At 51.3% G+C, this 18,232-nt stretch overlaps 1 protein-coding gene across 1 annotated transcript; it reads right to left on the bottom strand.

Moving 5' to 3' along the window:
• Positions 1 to 875: 875 nt before the first annotated feature.
• On the bottom strand, positions 876 to 8,163 carry LOC125434462 (struthiocalcin-1-like). The gene is made up of 6 exons (XM_048499875.1): positions 8,036 to 8,163; positions 5,811 to 5,890; positions 5,496 to 5,590; positions 3,608 to 3,742; positions 2,616 to 2,730; positions 876 to 1,097 (listed from the first exon to the last, which is right to left on the bottom strand). Exons 2-6 carry the CDS (start codon positions 5,872 to 5,874, stop codon positions 1,036 to 1,038), a joined length of 471 nt encoding a protein of 156 aa, XP_048355832.1. The 5' UTR covers positions 5,875 to 5,890; positions 8,036 to 8,163; the 3' UTR covers positions 876 to 1,035.
• Positions 8,164 to 18,232: the final 10,069 nt, after the last annotated feature.

Below are 18,232 nucleotides of genomic sequence, written 5' to 3'. Positions count from 1 at the left end.
TTCCCGGTGACCCTGCGTGGCTGAGAGCCAAGGAGATTGGGGCAGGCGCACTGGCGTAATGCCCATTGGGCAAGGTGGGCAGCTGCACAGGGCATCACCTTGTGGGGGGGCATCAAAATCCTGGGTTTGTTTTTGGGTATTTTAGTGGTTTTCCATTTGTGGCCTGCAGGGGGTGCAGTTTGTAGGCTAGCGGCCCCAACATTTCAGGGATGTTTCGGGAGACTGTCCTTATGCTACCCCCCAAGTTTGGTGAGGTTTGGTTCAGGGAGTCCAAAGTTATGGACTCCCAAAAGGGGTGCCCCTATCCCCCATTGTTTCCAATGGGAGCTAATAGGAGATGGGGGCTACAGTTTTGAAGGTCCATAACTTTGAACTCCTTGAACCAAACCTCACCAAACTTGGGGGGTAGCATAAGGACAGTCTCCTGATGATACGCTGACATTTTAGTGCTGATATGTCTAAAAATGCGCCCCCTGCAGGCACCAATGTCCTGGTGCAAAAAAAATGTGGTTGTGGTGGAGTGGCCACCCATGGGGGGGTGGGGGGGGGTGGCATCCAACTCAGGTTTTGCCCAGGGCTACAGTTTGCCTCGTTACCCCCCTGGGCAGGCGCTGGAGAACACAGAAGGTGAAGATTGCAAATGAGGAGACGTGCGAGTCGCCACAGGGGCACCTGGGGCCAAGGGCCCGGCCAGTCGCGGGGCAGGACTGCAAATGCAAGACCTGGAAAATCTCCCCCCGCCCCCCGCGAAACCACCCCTGTGTTTTAAACACATCCATCTTGTCCTGGGTAGCTCAGACAAGCCCAGTCTTATCAGAAGGTAAGCAGGGTCGGCCCTCATTGGCATTTGGAACAAAGAGGCCAGGCATGTTGTGTATGCTCAAAAGCTGTTTATTTTCAGTGTCATGGGAGGGGCTGGGACAGAGCAAGAGGGTGAAAGGGGGGGGGGGATACACAGAAAGGCCACCTGAGAAGGGTTAGAGCAGGAGTGGGGGATGGGGGCCGATGGCTGTGCCCTGGATCCGGCTGCTGCGTTTACAGCTTGCAGAGGAAGGGGTTGCGTTCGTAGCAGGAGTCGTTGTCCCACACCATGAAACCTGGGAGGAGAAAGGCAGGTCAGGCCTGGCGTGGAGCAGCACCCACAAGACCACGCAGAGCAAACCAGGGTGCCCTTTCCAAGCCCCCCCCCGCACGCCCCCCCCCCCCCCCCCGCTCCGTGCCCGGCCACAGGCATGACTTCCCATGGCTCCCGTTTGGGTGGCAGGAAGTACTCATAAGAAGAAGAAGAAGAGTTTGGATTTATATCCACCCCCTTTCTCTCCTGCAGGAGACTCAAAGGGGCTGACAATCTCCTTGCCCTTCCTCCCTCACAACAAACACCCTGTGAGGTGGGTGGGGCTGAGAGAGTTCCCAGAAGCTGTGACTAGCCCAAGGTCACCCAGCTGGCGTGTGTGGGAGTGCGCAGGCTAGTCTGAATTCCCCAAATAAGCCTCCACAGCTCAGGCGGCAGAGCTGGGAATCAAACCCGGTTCCTCCAGATTAGATACACGAGCTCTTAACCTCCTACGCCACTGCAGCAGCTGACGTGTGCCAGCCCCTCAGGGCTCCCAAGAGGCCGCGGTTGCCTGCTCTGGGCTGGGAAATCCCAGGAGATTTGGGGTTGGAGCCGAGGCATGGAGAAGGGTGGGGAAGCAGTGGGCCTCAGCACGGCATGAAGCCACGGAGCCTGCTTCCTTGCTTCTTCTGCTCTTGTGCAAAGATACAAGAAGCCAACGTGGGGAAATAGTGGTAATCTGGCCTTGGGGGAGGGGGCTTTTGTGTCCCCCCCCCCCCAAGCACAGCGTCCTGCCCCAGGGCCTGGCACATGTCTTCGTCCTCCTCTTCCACACAGGTTTTGTTTTTCCTGTCTCCCCAGCATCCCGGTGGCTGCTCCAAATGGGAGTTTACAACTTATAGAAAACAAAAGCAATGATTTTGGAGAAGGGGGGATGCTTGTCTGGTCAAACTATTTATAAGAACATAAGAACAAGCCAGCTGCACCAGACCAGAGTCCATCTAGTCCAGCTTTCTGCTACTCGCAGTGGCCCACCAGGTGCCTTTGAGAGCTCACATGCAGGATGGGAAAGCAATGGCCTTCTGCTGCTGCTGCTCCCCCCGAGCACCTGGTCTGCTAAGGCATTTGCAATCTCAGATCAAAGAGGATCAAGATTGGTAGCCATAGATCGACTTCTCCTCCATAAATCTGTCCAAGCCCCTTTTAAAGATATCCAGGTGAGTGGCCATCACCACCTCCTGTGGCAGCATATCCCAAACACCAATCACACGTTGCGTGAAGAAGTATTTCCTTTTATTAGTCCTAATTCTTCCCCCCAGCATTTTCAATGGATGCCCCCCTGGTTCTAGTATTGTGAGAAAGAGAGAGAAATTTCTCTCTGTCCACATTTTCTACCCCATGCATAATTTTATAGACTTCAATCATATCCCCCCTCAGACGTCTCCTCTCCAAACTAAAGAGTCCCATTAGTGGCAGTGAGTTCCACACTTTAGCAACGTGCGTAGGTCCCAACGCTGCGCCCCAGACAAAGCTGCCTGTCTGTCACCCCGTTCCTTCTCACCTGAATCCTCCTCCAGCAGGGCGCAATGCTCATTTTTCAGGAAGGAAGAGGGCTTGAACCTGTCCCAGGATGAGTATCCGGTTGGGCTGCCATCAGCCCACACCCAGCCTTGGTTCTGTGAAGGGGAGAGAGAGATTTGAAAGCCGGCAGGAGAGGAATGCCGGGAGCCTCTGGCTGCCTTTGAAGTCTGGATTTACACCCTTCTTTTCTCAACCACAAGGAGTCTCAAAGCAGCTTACAAAGTCCTTCCCTTCTCCTCACAACAGGCACCTGGAGAGGTGGGTGGGGCTGAGAGAGTTCTGAGAGAACTGTGACTGGCCCAAGGTCATCCAGCAGGAATGTAGGAGTGCGGAAACACATCTGGTTCACCAGAAAAGCCTCTGCCACTCAGGGGGACGAGTGGGGAATCAAACCCGGTTCTCCAGGTTAGAATCCCCCTGTTCTTAACCACTACACCACATTGGCTACACCCTCACCCCTCTATAAGGCTCTTGCATGATTTTTTGCCTTCTGGCGGGGAGGAAGCAAGGTGATTCCGGGAGGGGAAACTGGGCATGCAGAGGTGGGATCCAGCAGGTTCTCACAGGTTCCCGAGAGTAGGTTACTCATTATTTGTGTGTGCCGAGAGGGGGTTACTAATGGGTGATTTTGCCACGTGATTTTGGCCTTTGTTACGCCCCTCCTCTCAGCAGTAGCGCGCAGAACTGGAAGCAGTCTGGCAGGAGGTGCACCGGCGTGCGTGGCAGCCTGCGCCTGCGTGCATTTGTTTCCCGCCCAAGGACCGGCGCAGCAGCTGCGTCCTTGTCACAGCCCCGCCCAGGAATGCCCCGCCCCGCCCCCGGAATGCCCCACCACAGTTTGAATCCCACCACCATGGGAACCTGTTACTAAAATTTTTGGATCCCACCACTGTGCATGCCACCTGTGTTGGGGAACAATGGCATGCTCCAGCATTCCCTGCAAAGGGGGGGGTCTCTCTCTCTCTCACTCACCCTGTTGGAGGTGGAGAGGCCGAACCACACATCCTCGTCGTCAAACTGGATGCGATGCAGGAAGTCCGCGACGGCTTGGTGTTCGCTCCGGTCCAGGATGGAAGCCAGGTTGGCCCCCTGGCGCTGACAGTGAGCCTGGCGGGGGAGGGGGAGGACAGTAAGAGCCGCTGCAGCTGAGTTGCCTGCCCCACAGGAAGACCCCCGCCCAAGTAGTGGCGCCACTTCTGCTGCTGCCACTGGGGGGGGTGTTATCTTGATGGGGCAGCCCTGGGTTGGTCACCTGCGGCTTGCCAGGCTTTGAGGTGGGGATTGACAGTCTGTTTGCAAGTGACAGGGAACCCCCCCCCCTACACCCTGTGCAGACACATGTGGCCCCGTTCACCAGAAAGAGCCCACCCACTTGTGTTACCAATGCATACCAATGAAACGGGGCCACCATAAGCATAAGCATTTATTGTCATTGTGCACGCAGAACGAAATTTACAGCAGCATTCCTCGATGCCCACAATTTCAGACTCATACCCCATCCTCCCTTTCCCCTTCCTCCACCCATCCCTACACAGCACCAAACACATCAACACGAAGCCGCGGAGTTCAGCACAGCCACAGCTCTAGAGTAGAAGCTGTCTCTAAGCCTCTTGGTCCTAGTTTTGATAGACCTGTATCGTCTGCCGGATGGCAACAGTTCAAAAAGAGGGTGTGCTGGATGAGACGGGTCCCTCAGAATATTTTGGGCTTTCTTTAGGCTTCGGGAATTATAGAGTACCTGGAGACAGGCAGGAGTCAAACAGTGGAGCCAGCCATACGGGCATTGAACGTCGGGTGGGCATTTACAATCGCACTGGCATCCAGTGTCTACCCTACATGGCTTGTACACACGTTCACTATAACTCGTGAACAAGGCTTCCATTTTGGCCACGTTCGCATGTAGACAAGACTCACGGCGTGCCCCAATTGGGGCACCTGGTCTGATCCCCTTCCGCAAACTGCCAGAGGGAGAACGGGGAGGCTGGTGTGACAGAGCCCCCCCCCTCCTGTGTTTCCAATATAGACCCACGTCCTTCCCCAAATCCCACTCTCCAAACACAGCATCCTGAAGGGCTTGAAGCCAGAGCCAGGGAGGGGTTTCTTCAGGGGGGAGCACAGAAGCAGCCCCGGTGGCTCTTGCTTGCAGGGTCAGGGAGGGGGGTGGGACTGACTGGGCCTTTTCTCTTCCTAAGCCCTCTGTGGCTGAGCTGACCCTAGGGCTGGGCTGGCAACCTCTGGAATTGCAGCTGTTCCCCAGACATCAGAGATCAGGAATTGGCAGCTGGGGTAGGGGGTCCTATGCAGAGGTGGGATCCAGCAGGTTCTCACAGGTTCCCAAGAGTAGGTGACTAATTATTTGCGTGTGCCGAGAGGGGGTTACTAATGGGTGATTTTGCCACGTGATTTTTGCCTTCGTTACGCCCCTCCTCTCAGCAGTAGTGCGCAGAACTGGAAGCAGTCTAGCAGGAGATGCACCAGTGTGTGTGGCAGCCTGCGCTGGCGTGCATTCGTTTCCCGCCCAAGGACCGGCGCAGCAGCTTCATCCTTGCCACAGCACCGTCCAGGGAATGCCCGCCCCAGAATGCCTCCCACCCCCGCCCTGTCCGGTTGCCTCCGCTTCCAGCGCCCCATTGGCGCTACGCCACAGTTTGAATCCCACCACCATGGGAACCTGTTACTAAAAGTTTTGGATCCCACCACTGGTCCTATGCTTCACACATTAGTGAGGTCCCCTCTCCAAATTCTGTCCTCCGCAGGCTCCGCAGCCAAAGCTCCAGGAATTGGCCTGCCTGGGATTGGCCTGGCTGTAGTGTGCCCACAGGTCCCCTCCCTTCCAGGGGACCCCTGCTCTGCCACTCACCTGCGCCTGCCTCCAGCTCATCTCCTGGTGGAAGTAGCCATAGCAGTGGCCGTTGTAGGACATCCAATACTTGGGGCACTGGTCGGCATCAACACCTGCGTGGACAGGAGGGGTGGTGAGAAGGAGAGCCCTGCTGCAGGCACACCTGGGGGAGGGGCCGAGAGGGGCTGGTATCTCCAGGCTCCCAGGGCACATAGAGCTCAGGGCTTCCTGCCCGGCCTCTGGCGGCATCTCTTGAGCCTGGGATGTCCCAAAAGGCGGGGGGAGGGGAAGCAGTTGCAGGTGATCAAATCAGGGACCCCACGGGGAACTCACCGCTCAGGAAGGGCCCGATGGCCAGGCACAGGAGCCCCAAGCTCAAGCAGGCGGGTAGCATCATCTTCCTGATCTTTCACCTGGGGAGGAAGAGGCCGCTGAGGTCCTTTTGGTTGGAGTATTAGGAGCAGGACAGTGTCCATCAAGCCTTTGATCTCCTGGTAGCTGTGCGGGTGGGCGGGAGGGGGGGCAACCCCTGCGGAGACTGGCTCTGTTGCATTTCCCCCCTGTAGTGTGCAAGTGAGCCTCGCTACAGGCCACAGGCTGCCCATTCCTCCCCCCCCCCCCTTTGTTTTGTTTCTGCTCCCAGAGGCTTCTGTGGCACTCCGGGGAGCTCCCTGGCCAGCCCACAGCGGCTGGGGCGTTGTCCCCCTCCCTGGCCTCTGAGCGGGGCAGTCGGCATTTCCATCCCAGCTGGCCACTGGCAGCCATTAGGGCAGTGGTGGCAAACCTATGGCACGGGTGCCAGAGGTGGCACTCAGAGCCCTCTGTGTGGGCACGCACAAACACATCCCCCACCCCCATCTAGGCTGGCCTGGGCCGCTGGGCTCGATTATTAGCATTAAACCTAAGACCTAGTTTTGGGGAAGCAGTGTAGGTAACCCTGATAAGTTCTGTTAAACCCCACTGATTTTCATGCGAAGAACTAAAGCACGATTCTTTACCTGGGAGTAAGCTCGGTTGCTGGCAATGGGGCTTGCTTCTGAGTAAACCCTCCTAGGGTCGTGATTCACCCGTTGGAAGAGTTGCACGGTTGCTTCAAAGCAGAGCCACCAACTACCACGAAGCTTACTCCCAAGTAACACACGCCTCGGAGCCAACCGTTTTTTTCCTAAACTGAAACCTCAGTATTCAGGTTAAATTGCCGTGTTGGCGCTTTGCGATAAATAAGTGGGTTTGAGTTCCAATTTGGGCACAGTCTCAAAAAGGTTCGCCATCACTGCATTAGGGCTTTGGCCAGGGCGAGACATGGGGCTCTTTTCTACCAGTGGAAGAGACCCCACCCAAGACATGGGGCTCCTGTTGCCTAGGGGACAAGAGTCTCTGCCCCAAGGAGTTTACCCAGAAGAGAGGGCAGAGAGGGAGCTCTGAGCCAGCTCTCTGCCGAAGTGCTTGGCAGTAAATGAGGAATCGAGAGAGCTGCACACAGGCGGGTGCCGCAACCCTCTGCTAGAGCGTCATTCAGAGTTTTCGGGATTAAGTTGTGAAATAAGATAGCTGTGCATTCTTTTGCACAAGAAAAGCCGCCGCGCTTAGTAAAAAGGAGGGCTTTTGTCGTGGAATCTGCGATGGGAGTGGTTCATCTGAGCTCTCTGGACAAGTAAAGAGCCATCCCTGACTGCAGGGCCCGTTTCCAAAGGAGAAAAACAGCCATTAACTGGCCCCAAAGGGCTAGAAGGTAGCCCGGGGGCGCTGCAGGGGCCAATAAGGTTTCAGGGTTGAAGCCTTCAAGAGTCAGAGCTCCCTCCCTTTGCCTGCGCTGCTTTGGCTCTTGAAACCTCAGAGCCAGGAGAGCCGGCCAGCCTCTGCAGCGCCACTGGACGCAGACGCGTTCCCCCCATTGGGCAAAGTGGGCAGTTGCCCAGGGCACCCCCTTGTGGGGGGGTGCAAAAACTGCAGGTTGCTTTGTGGGATTTTTTTTGTATTTTCAGTGTTTTTCCGTTTTTGGCCTGCAGAGGGCACAGGTTTTAGGCTAGCAGCACCAAAATTTCAGGGATTTTTCAGGAGACTCTCCTGGTAATATCACCCAGGTTTGGTGAAGTTTGGTTTAGGGAGTCCAAAGTTATGGACTCCCAAAGAGAGTGCCTCCATCCCCCATTGTTTCCAATGGGAGCTAATAGGAGATGGGGGCTACAAACATTAGGTTTTGCCCATGGCTCCAGTTTGCCTAGGTACGCCACTGACTGGACATGACTCTTGCCCTTCTCCTGCCCTTCTCCTGCCCCTCCAGAACTGATCCCAAAGGGGTAACTAAGTCTGTTGCGCTCAAGCCAGCAAAAGACTTGTGGTGCGTGCAAGAGTTAGGCAAACAGTTGCAGAAAGGCCCCCATCTGAGGAAGGAACTGAAGTCCCAAACCCCTCAGTGGCTTCTGCTTGCTCTCAGAGCATGGCAAGATCTCCACTGATAAAGTCCTGGCCTGCTTTAAAAGAAACAGCCTGCAGCTCACCGTGGACGGCTTCCACTTGCGGCTCTGTGGGAGGCAAGTGAAGCAGAGACAACATACCTGTTTGTCTGCCTCTCTCTGGTCCAGACGGGAGCAGCTCCTCTTCAGCCGGTGCAGAAGGGCAGCCGGTTCCGCGGTATTTATAGACCACCTGAGATGAGTGACTCAGAGGAGGCAGGGATCTTGCGGACCAGGTAGCAGGCGGAGCAGGCAAACAGAGATAAGGGAGCCTTTGTCCCCCCCCCCCTCCAGTGGTCTGGCGGGGACTGGCCTCTTATCAGAGAGATCAAAGGCAAAGGCACCAGATGAAAGGCACCAGATGGGAGTGCTGAAGGCCTGGGTCGCTGGGGCAGCCCAGCTGTCCTTCCGTGTGCTTTCCCCGAGCGAGGCTGTCTGGGGCAGCCCTGGGATCCAGTAACCCACAGGATTCAGGAAGAGTGATGATGCAGACCCCCTGGAAAATGCTGGGATCTCTCCAGTTCTTCTAGTAGGGTGGTCAATGTTTTTAATTAGGACTTTTTAAGCTCTAATTAGGACTTTTTAGCTCTTTTTTAGCTCTTAACATCTGGGCCCTTTCCATCTAATGGGACTCGCCGTTCCCTCCCTCTTGGGGAGAATTTTAAATTAGGGTTTCTTGGAGACCTCTTATTATCTTACTGCTGTTTTTAAAGGTTTTAACTATATTTATTTGTATCGAGATTTGTGTTGTACACCGCCCGGAGCCCCTCGGGGATGGGGCGGTATAAAAGTTTAAATAATAAACAAATAAACAAACAAATAAATAAATAAATAAATAACAACCACAAACAGGGCAAGGAAGGCTCCCAATTTCCTCTGTGCCAAATATAACCACAGTTGAAAATTTACTAGTTGCTCTCCAGTTAACAATGATAAAATAATAATTTAGCTAATTCTTAAATATTATTTTGCGTGTGTTAAGTGCCATCAGGTTGCTTCTGATTCATGCCGACCCCATGAAATCCTTGTCCTCGAAAAATCCCGCCATTAACAGCCATGCTCCGGTCTTGCAAACTGAGGGCCGAAACTGCCTTTACACAGTCAATCCATTTCAGGTTGGGTCTTCTTCTTTTTCCTGCTGCCTTCCATTTTTCCTAGCATTATTGTCTTTTCCAGTGAGTCTCTTGTCTTCTCATAATGTGACTAAAGTATGGGGCTTTCCCCACTCACCATATGCCGTGGGGTAACCACTCGAAAAGACACGGGGATCCTCCACGCTCCCCACCGCATCAGCAGCCACAGCACAGCTGCCTCGAATCTGCCGCTCTCCCGGCTCCTTAGCGCGCGTCAAATCAGCTGCTCTTCAAACAGCAACTTTTCCAGAAGCCCCGCGCTTGCCGCGGGGTGGTGGGGAACTTAGATGTTTGGGCGAAGTTGATTCGCTGTGACGTACAGCCTTCCCACCAATCAGGCAACAGGCCTCTCCATTTTTTCAAGGAAGTGTGTCCCCGTCAGAAATAACGCGACAGGCAGCTATGTGATGACGTGGTCATGTGGCGACAAATCTTTACAATGCAAAACGCCATACGGGTGAGCCCGTCGTGCACGTCGAGCACAAGGTAACGTATGCCCACATGGCGCCATTACTTTCGAGGCTCCACAGCTCTTACAGCTTTGGCGGCAAAGTGCCGTTGGCGCCCGGGGTTGCAGGGAATAGAGGCATTGGAAATCGAAAGGCTGATTTTGGCTTTCGCCATCACTCCAGATGGAATGGAGGAACGCGAACACGTCGACAGCACTGCTGTTGCTTTTACGGCAAAAGCAGCCGACAGTTGATGGCGATTGCGGTAACTCCTGGAGAAAAGCCCAGCGACTGGCGCCGAAATGATGACGTCTGCACATGAGCACGTGAGCAAGTGAAAACGTGCCAGCCAATCCCAAATCAAACTCGCGTGCCAGCCAATCACAATAGAGACCCGCCTTCCGTTGGCCGCTGCTTCCGCGTGTCCATGACGTGCACGCGTGCCAGCCAATCAGAATGCCGATTGCCGTGGGAGACATGCTCTGTGACCCCCGCGTTATTTTGCTAAGGTGCGAAAGGGCGAAACAAGTGGGGAACAAGTTCTCTGCGCTCAAAAGCTGCGGAGGCTTTTCTACGCGGGCTGGCACACAAAAGGAGGGGAAAGCCCCTATGAAAGCTTCAGTTTAATCATTTTGGCTTCTAGGGACAGTTCTGGCTTGATTTGATCTAGAACCCGCTTTGGTTTTTTGGCGGCCCAGAGTATCCGTGACGCTCTCCCTCAAAACCCCGTTTCAATGGAATCGACTTTCTTCCTTTCAGATTCCTTCATTGAATTACTATTAAGTGAGATTCACAGTTTTCTCTAACATATCCATGTTCTTATTTTTCCAATCCTCAAACACAGGAATCATCAGTTCCTTTTCTTCTTCTTCTTTTTTTACTGTTTTAAGCAAAAAGTCTTATCAGGGCTTTGCAGTTAATTATAAATTTAGAGAAGTCCTTTTCCCTAATCAAAGAAGTAAGCTTAGCCATGTTGGCCAAATCCAGTATCTTCGCCAGCCTCTCTTCTGTCATAGGCATAGATGACGTTTTCCATTTTTGGACATAGAATATCCTCGCTGTTGATGTCATAAATAAAAACAAAATTCCATATCTTTTTTCAATCTGTAAGACCCAAAAGGTAAGCCTCTGGTTTCATTTGTACACTACAGCACAATCCCCATGGAGAAGGGGGCGGGGAGCGCGAAAATGGTCTGGAGTTGGCAAGAGGCATACTTAGCTGGTAACTGGGCACTTACACTGGCTGCAGGGTGCAGCTTGGGATCACAATGCAGGAGTGCCCGTGCAGCCATGGCAGCGGTGCCGGTGCAGCTCTGATCCAAGGGCTCATGTTGGCCCCAAAGAAGGGGCCCCCAGGGTGGGGCTGATGAAAGTCAACTCCTTAAACCCTTTGGGGCCAGGAATGCCCAATATGTCCACCACAAAGTTATAAGAGCAAGCACTGTGGCACATCCCTTATGGCTTCATAACAAGCAGTTTCAAATGCTTCCCTCCATTGGCACAGACCTCCTGCCCACAAGGCACCCACGTGCTTGGGATGCTGACTGGCCCCTTGGTCAGCATCCCAGCAGTGGCCTAGGAGGTTAAGAGCTCGTGTATCTAATCTGGAGGAACTGGGTTTGATTCTCCGCTCTGCCACTTGAGCTGTGGAGGCTTATCTGGGGAATTCAGATTAGCCTGATATAAATCCAAAACTACTCTTCTTCTTCTTCTTCTTCTTCTTCTTCTTCTTCTTCTTCTTCTTCCTCTTCCTCTTCTTCCTCTTCCTCTTCTTCCTCTTCTTCCTCTTCTTCCTCTTCTTCTTCTTGGCCAGGCCCTTTCCCCAGCAACCAATGTCTGAACCCCCCATCCTCTAAAAGCCCTTGCCGGAAGCCGCCAAACCCCATAAAGTGTGCCGTGCCACGCTGCCCGTCAGTCCCCTGCCGCGCAAATGTGGAGCAAGCAGGGTGGCACTCGTGGTGACAGACAGCGCAGAGGAAGAGCACTTTTGACAACAGGAGAGAGAGCAAAGTCCACACATTCTGGGGCTGACCTCTCCCACCCAAGCCACGTTCCAGGGTGGAGTGGTTGGGGGTAGAACTCTGATGCCCCCCTGCCAACACAAGGCACTGCTGGCTATAAGTTGGGAACATCCCCTTCCCCTTCAGACACTCTGAGACGGCCGGGGTGCTCCACTGGTTTAGAAGTCCTCCTTCTCTGGGTTGGGGAACAGGTAGGGGCTGTGGGGCTGTAGCCTGCAGAGAGCAGGGTGTGTGGAGGGTGACCCCAGTGGGATCCAAGGCCATCAAGAACATAAGAACATAAGAACTAGCCTGCTGGATCAGACCAGAGTCCATCTAGTCCAGCTCTCTGCTACTCGCAGTGGCCCACCAGGTGCCTTTGGGAGCTCACAGGCAGGAGGTGAAAGCAATGGCCTTCTGCTGCTGCCGCTGCTCCTGAGCATCTGGTCTGCTAAGGCATTTGCAATCTCAGATCAAGGAGGATCAAGATTGGTAGCCAGAGATCGACTTCTCCTCCATAAATCTGTCCAAGCCCTTTTTAAAGCTATCCAGGCTAGTGGCCATCACCACTTCCTGTGGCAGCATATTCCAAACACCAATCACCCGTTGCGTGAAGAAGTGTTTCCTTTTATTCGTCCTAATTCTTTCCCCCAGCATTTTCAATGAATGCCCCCTGGTTCTAGTATTGTGAGAAAGAGAGAAAAATTTCTCTCTGTCCACATTTTCTACCCCATGCATAATTTTATAGACTTCAATCATATCCCCCCTCAGCCGCCTCCCTCTCCAAACTAAAGAGTCCCAGACGCTGCAGCCTCTCCTCATGGGGAAGGTGCTCCAGTCCCTCAATCATCTTCGTTGCCCTTCTCTGCACTTTTTCTATCTCTTCGATATCCTTTTTGAGATGCGGCAATCAGAACTGGACACAGTACTCCAAGTGCGGTCGCACCACTGCTTTATATAAGGGCATGACAATCCTTGCAGTGTTATTATCAACTCCTTTCCTAATTATCCCCAGCATAGAGTTTGCCTTTTTCACAAGCTCACCAACCACAGCAGCTGTCCTCACTGGGGGACCTGATCCCCATCCAGTGGTGACCAGTTGCAGCAACCAGTGACCCCCAGCCAGCCCCCGTCCTCCTTTGGGCTCTGACTCACCATCCAAAAGGTAGGGCAAAAGACCCTCTGAAAGGCACTAACCCAGTGGTGGGATCCAAAAGTTTTAATAGCAGGTTCCGATGGTGGTGGGATTCAAACAGTGGCGGCGCCGCCGTACACACGCCCCTCCTGTCCCTATTGGGCAGGGAGGTCACTTTAGTAACCCCTTCTCGGCACTCGGAAAAAATTAGTAACCACTTCTAGAGAAGTGGTGAGAACTGGTTGGATCCCACCTCTGCACTAACCCTTCCTGGCCCCCTCTCAGCTGCCAACATGGTCCTTTGCTTGTGGAATGGCAGTGGCGTGTGTAGGTGTAACCCCCATGCTCAGAATGGGTTGACCCAGAAAGGGGTGGAGACTCAAAGCAGCAGAAGGCTGCAGACCACATGTAGTTTGGAGGAGACAAGGCTACCAGACTCGGACCTTGGTTGTATAAGCCCTGAACACCTTGTTAAGGGTTTTTTGTGTTTGTAATGGGTGAGAGTTCTCCTGGAAACCTTCCTCATGTTGAATCCTGTTCATCAAGCCCTGGGAGTCTTCAGGAGCCAACCCCCTTGCAAAGAAGAATTGGACCTGGCAGTATCAGTAGACTGTAAATATAAGGACTTGAAAATGCAACCTGAACAGGACCTTGAAGTGTGATGTTAAATGTTGATGTTATATGTTAAGAAAGTAAGAACATAAGAACATAAGAACTAGCCTGCTGGATCAGACCAGAGTCCATCTAGTCCAGCTCTCTGCTACTCGCAGTGGCCCACCAGGTGCCTTGGGGAGCTCACAGGCAGGAGGTGAAAGCAATGGCCTTCTGCTGCTGCTGCTGCTCTTGAGCACCTGGTCTGCTAAGGCATTTGCAATCTGAGATCAAGGCAGATCCAGATTGGTAGCCAGAGATCGACTTCTCCTCCATAAATCTGTCCAAGCCCTTTTTAAAGCTATCCAGGTTAGTGGCCATCACCACCTCCTGTGGCAGCATATTCCAAACACCAGTCACACGTTGTGTGAAGAAGTGTTTCCTTTTATTAGTCCTAATTCTTCCCCCCAGCATTTTCAATGAATGCCCCCGGGTTCTAGTAAACCATTTTGTTTTTTAAAATTTGTTGTTGCGAACTCATTCCAAGTTCTGCCCCTCCTCCACTCCTCAGCAGTAGCACGCAGAACTTGAAGCAGTCTAGCAGGAGGTGCACCGGCGTGCGTGGCAGCCTGCGCCTGCGTGCATTCGTTTCCCGCCCAAGGACCGGTGCAGAGGCTGCGTCCTTGCCACAGCCCCGCCCAGAAATGCCACGCCCCCGGAATGCCCGGCCACGCCCCCGTCGTGCCCTGCCCAGCCCCATTGGTGCTACGCCACTGTTTGAATCCCACCACCATGGGAACCTGTTACTAAAATGTTTGGACCCCACCACTGGGAAGTTATATTCTATGAGACCAAGGGAGATGGAAGTGCTGAGGGAATCTATAGACAAGAACTTGAAGCGAGGGTTTATTCGGCCCACCTCTTCTCCCATAGTGTGCCCTGCCTGTGTTATTTAGAAAAAAAACACAGTCTATGGCGTTAAAACATGCTCCATGGTGGGTGAGACCCCTTCACAATTTATAAGAGGGGAGGGAGGCCAGCAAAGAGGGAAAAGGGGAAGGGAGGCCAGCAAGATAGATATGTCTCCCCCTTTGCTTCCCTCTACTATAGGTCTATATGTCTGGTGGAAGAGCTCCATCTTGCTGGCCTTGCGGAATTGAGACCAGTCCTACAGGGCCCTAGTCTCACTTGGCAGAGTATCCCACCAGGCTGAGGCTGGGACTGAAAAGGCCCTGGCCCTAGCTGAGTACAAACAGGAATGGAACTAGCGTGCCAAGTAGCAGTGACCCCAGGATGAAATCAAGTTATTGAGAATCGGTATACTGAGGAAGATACCTTCGAAAACGCATTCAGATGCGAGGTGCGATTCTATACAGGATTCTCATTTTCAATATACCATCTGTGTATGGACTAAAGATACGGGATATATTAGCTCCTTTGTGAAGTTCCATATGAGAATCACATGAAATTGGAAATAAAATTATCTCTTGGAATTCATAAATTTTGAAGCCTCATGTGGACTTTTTGATATACACTTGACAATTAATGTGATGAGAATAACAATCATTTTTGGAAGATAACTACAAAGACCTGTTGGTGTATATATATAAGGATATTATGAAAATTGTATATTGACACTGGCACTTTACATAAATGTATTGCACATTATGATTTTCATGAATATGAGATTAGAATAGGGTTAGTGTTAGGATAATTGTGTTATCATTTACACGAAGAATAATTGAAATAATAACTTTGTACAAACGGATGTTTGAATCATTTATTATAATTGCTATGAACAAATAAGTCCAGGTTAGTGTGCCAATTCGGTTTGTTCGTTCTTGTCCTATCTGAGTACAGCCAGACACTTTCCAGGACAGAGACCACCAGCAAGCTGTTGTTAGCAGACCATAACACTCTCTGGGGGGCATGTTAGGAGAGGTGGTCTCGCAGATACGTTGGTCCCAGCCCGTGAAAGGCTTTCAATCAGTGGTGGGATCCAGCTGGTTCACACCGGTTCGGCAGAACCAGTAGCAAATTTTTTGTATAGTTCAGCAAACCAGCTGAATGAATCCCACCACCCCAGGGGAGGGGGAGCGAGGGGGCTTTCAGAGCCCTGGAGCAGCCGGGCACCTTGCCTCCAGGCTGCTCCGAGGTGCTAAAAGCCCTGTTGCCCCTTCTCCTGGGGTGGTGGAATTCATTCAGCCACTTCGCTAAACTACACAAAACATTAGCAAAATTACAGTACACAAGAGAGGAGATAGTGGGCAATCTTGCCTTGTTCCTTTCTGAATCTCATACGTTGTAGTTAAATCTCCATTAACAATTATTTGTGCTGACTGTGAAGTATAAATCGATTTCACCCATTTTATAAAAATTATCTCCAGACTTCATATTTTCTAAAACCTTAAACATAAAAGACCAGTTCAAATGGTCAAATGCTTTCTCTCCATCTCAAAAAATCAAAGTGGCTTGCTCTTCATTAAGTTTCTCCAAATATTCCGAAATATCCAGTATCATTCTAAAATTGTCCTTTAACTGTCTTTTAGATGTCAATCCACATTGATCTTCATGAGCAAACTCTTATAATACTGTTTTCTGGGCATTATGATTAAAGAGGACTTGACCTGGGGCGTACAGACTGCCGCAGTGGTTAAGAAGGCCCAGCAAAGACTGTACTATCTGAGACTGTTAAGGAAACAACAACTGAATGGAAAACTCCTGGTGTCCTTTTACCGCTGTGCTATAGAGAGTGTCTTAACCTACTGCATCTGTGTATGGTTCTCCAGTTGCACAGTGGCAGATAGGAAGGTGCTCCAAAGAGTGATCACTCCTGCACAGAGGATTATCGGCTGCCCTCTCCCCTCCTTGGAAGAACTCTATAATTCCCGAAGCCTAAAGAAAGCCCAAAATATTCTGAGAGACCCGTCTCGTCCAGCACACTCTCTTTTTGAACTGTTACCATCCGGCAGACGATACAGGTCTATCAAAACTAGGACAAAGAGGCTTAGAGACAGCTTCTCCTCTAGAGCTGTGGCGATGCTGAACTCCGTGGCTTCGTGTTGATGTGTTTGGGGCTGTGTAGGGATGGGTGGAGGAAGGGGAAAGGGAGGATGGGGCATGAGTCTGGAATTGTGTGCATCGAGGAATGCTGCTGTAAATTTTCGTTGTGCGTGCACAATGACAATAAATGCTTGTTATGTTCAGATTGTCAGCTAAAATTGTTGTAAGCAACTTATTGTTCAGTAACGATATTGGTCTTTATTTCTTGTGAAAGTTAGGTTTTGCCCTTCTTTAGTTATTGGTTTTATATTAACCTCTTTCCACGACTTTGGCATCTTTCCTCCTTGCAAAATGGAGTTCATTTTATCTTGTAGACGTTGTAAAATTTCATCTTCAAAGCACTTACAATGCAATTCCAATCGACCACATGGACCAGGAACCTTTCCTGGTTTTCTTTCTTTTCAAGTCTCTCCCTACTTCTTTTGTTATAGTGCCATTAATAATAACACCTGTTATAGTGTCATTAATAATAACGTCAGTGTTTTTATGATCTCTGAAGTTCTTAATACCTTGTCAATAAGCAATATATTTGCTTCAAGCCACCGGCTGTCACAAAACTTACCAAATGACTAATACTATGAAGGGAATTCAGATAAAGGGACAATCCCGAGAAGGAATGTAAATGGTTGTATTTCCTCATTTGTGTCAACTGGAATACTTCAAGGAAAAATATCGAGCTGAAAGCAATTAAACAGGAGGTGATTCCATGTGTGAAATTAGTCAGAAGGCCAGATCTCCCCGACCACAGACGGGCATCACGGCAGAGTGCAGCCACAGATAACGTTCATGCCCTCCAATCTGTTTCTGCCCCGTGGAGAAGGTGCAGGTTTGTAAGACTTGATAAACATCTTCATGATCAGGCATATCAATGGGAGCACGATGGGGGCGTGGCCGGGCATTCCGGGGGCGGGGCATTAATAATTTCTCTGTTACTGTAAAAAACTCTTTCTGCAAAAAAAAAAGTTCCTAATTTCCAGCTGGTATCTTTCTGTCCATAATTTAAACTCATTATAGCAAGTCCTATCGTCTGCTGCCAACAGAAACAACGACTTCTCCTCTAATTGACTGCCTGTCAAATACTTAATACTTTCAGATACTTGATTTTGTTTCTAGACATCCAAAGAAGGAGACTTTCCTTAAACAAGGAACTTTACCATATTTCTAAAACATGTTTTTAAAACAGCCCAACAGGGAGAATTATCCCGTTTTCTACCTTCGCTAACCAGCCACATAGGAAACAACAGGACTTTATGATTTTTGGACCTAATGGGATTTCTAACGGAAAAGCGGACCCAATTAATAACCCCCTCTCGGCACACACCAATAATTAGTACCCCACTCTCGGGAACTGGGGAGAACCTGCTGGATCCCACCTCTGCATGGGACCCTATGCAGCCCCTGCCCACCAAGACGGAGGCAGATCTTCTGAGGTTTCATTCTGCCAGCAAGGTTGACTGCAGCCGGTCTTTCTTCGTGAAGGGTTTTTTTGGAGGGGAAAATGAAAGGTCTGGAAAATAAGTCTGCGAAATGGGATTGTATTTCACCCAGTTGGAAACAGAGCGCTGTGTCTAATCTTTGCCCTGTTGTCTCTCCTGTCTTTGATCTGCTTCTTAACTGATTGTACGGCAGGACCGAAAAAGACAGGCGGCCCGCTGTGAATTATCGGGACTGAAAATAAATGGCCAAGAGTCTAGTGCCCCTGCAGAGATCTCCGCTGCGGCCTCCTGAGTGCAGTTCTGGTCACTGTATCTCAACAAGGATATCGCAGAACTGGAAAAAGTACAACGGAGGGCAGCCAAGATGACGACTGCGTGGCTACTGGCCAGCCAGCTGGGGGTAATGTGTAGATGGCTGGAGAACGCAATGGCAAACCACCCTGGAAACATAGTCTGTCCATGTTGTTGTTATCCCGGTTAGAGGGAACAGGA

Source organism: Sphaerodactylus townsendi, linkage group LG06 (assembly GCF_021028975.2).
Source record: "Sphaerodactylus townsendi isolate TG3544 linkage group LG06, MPM_Stown_v2.3, whole genome shotgun sequence".
Lineage (NCBI taxonomy): Eukaryota > Metazoa > Chordata > Lepidosauria > Squamata > Sphaerodactylidae > Sphaerodactylus > Sphaerodactylus townsendi.
The sequence above is the reverse complement of the archived record's forward strand: the minus strand, read 5'-3'. Positions and strand labels throughout refer to the sequence as shown.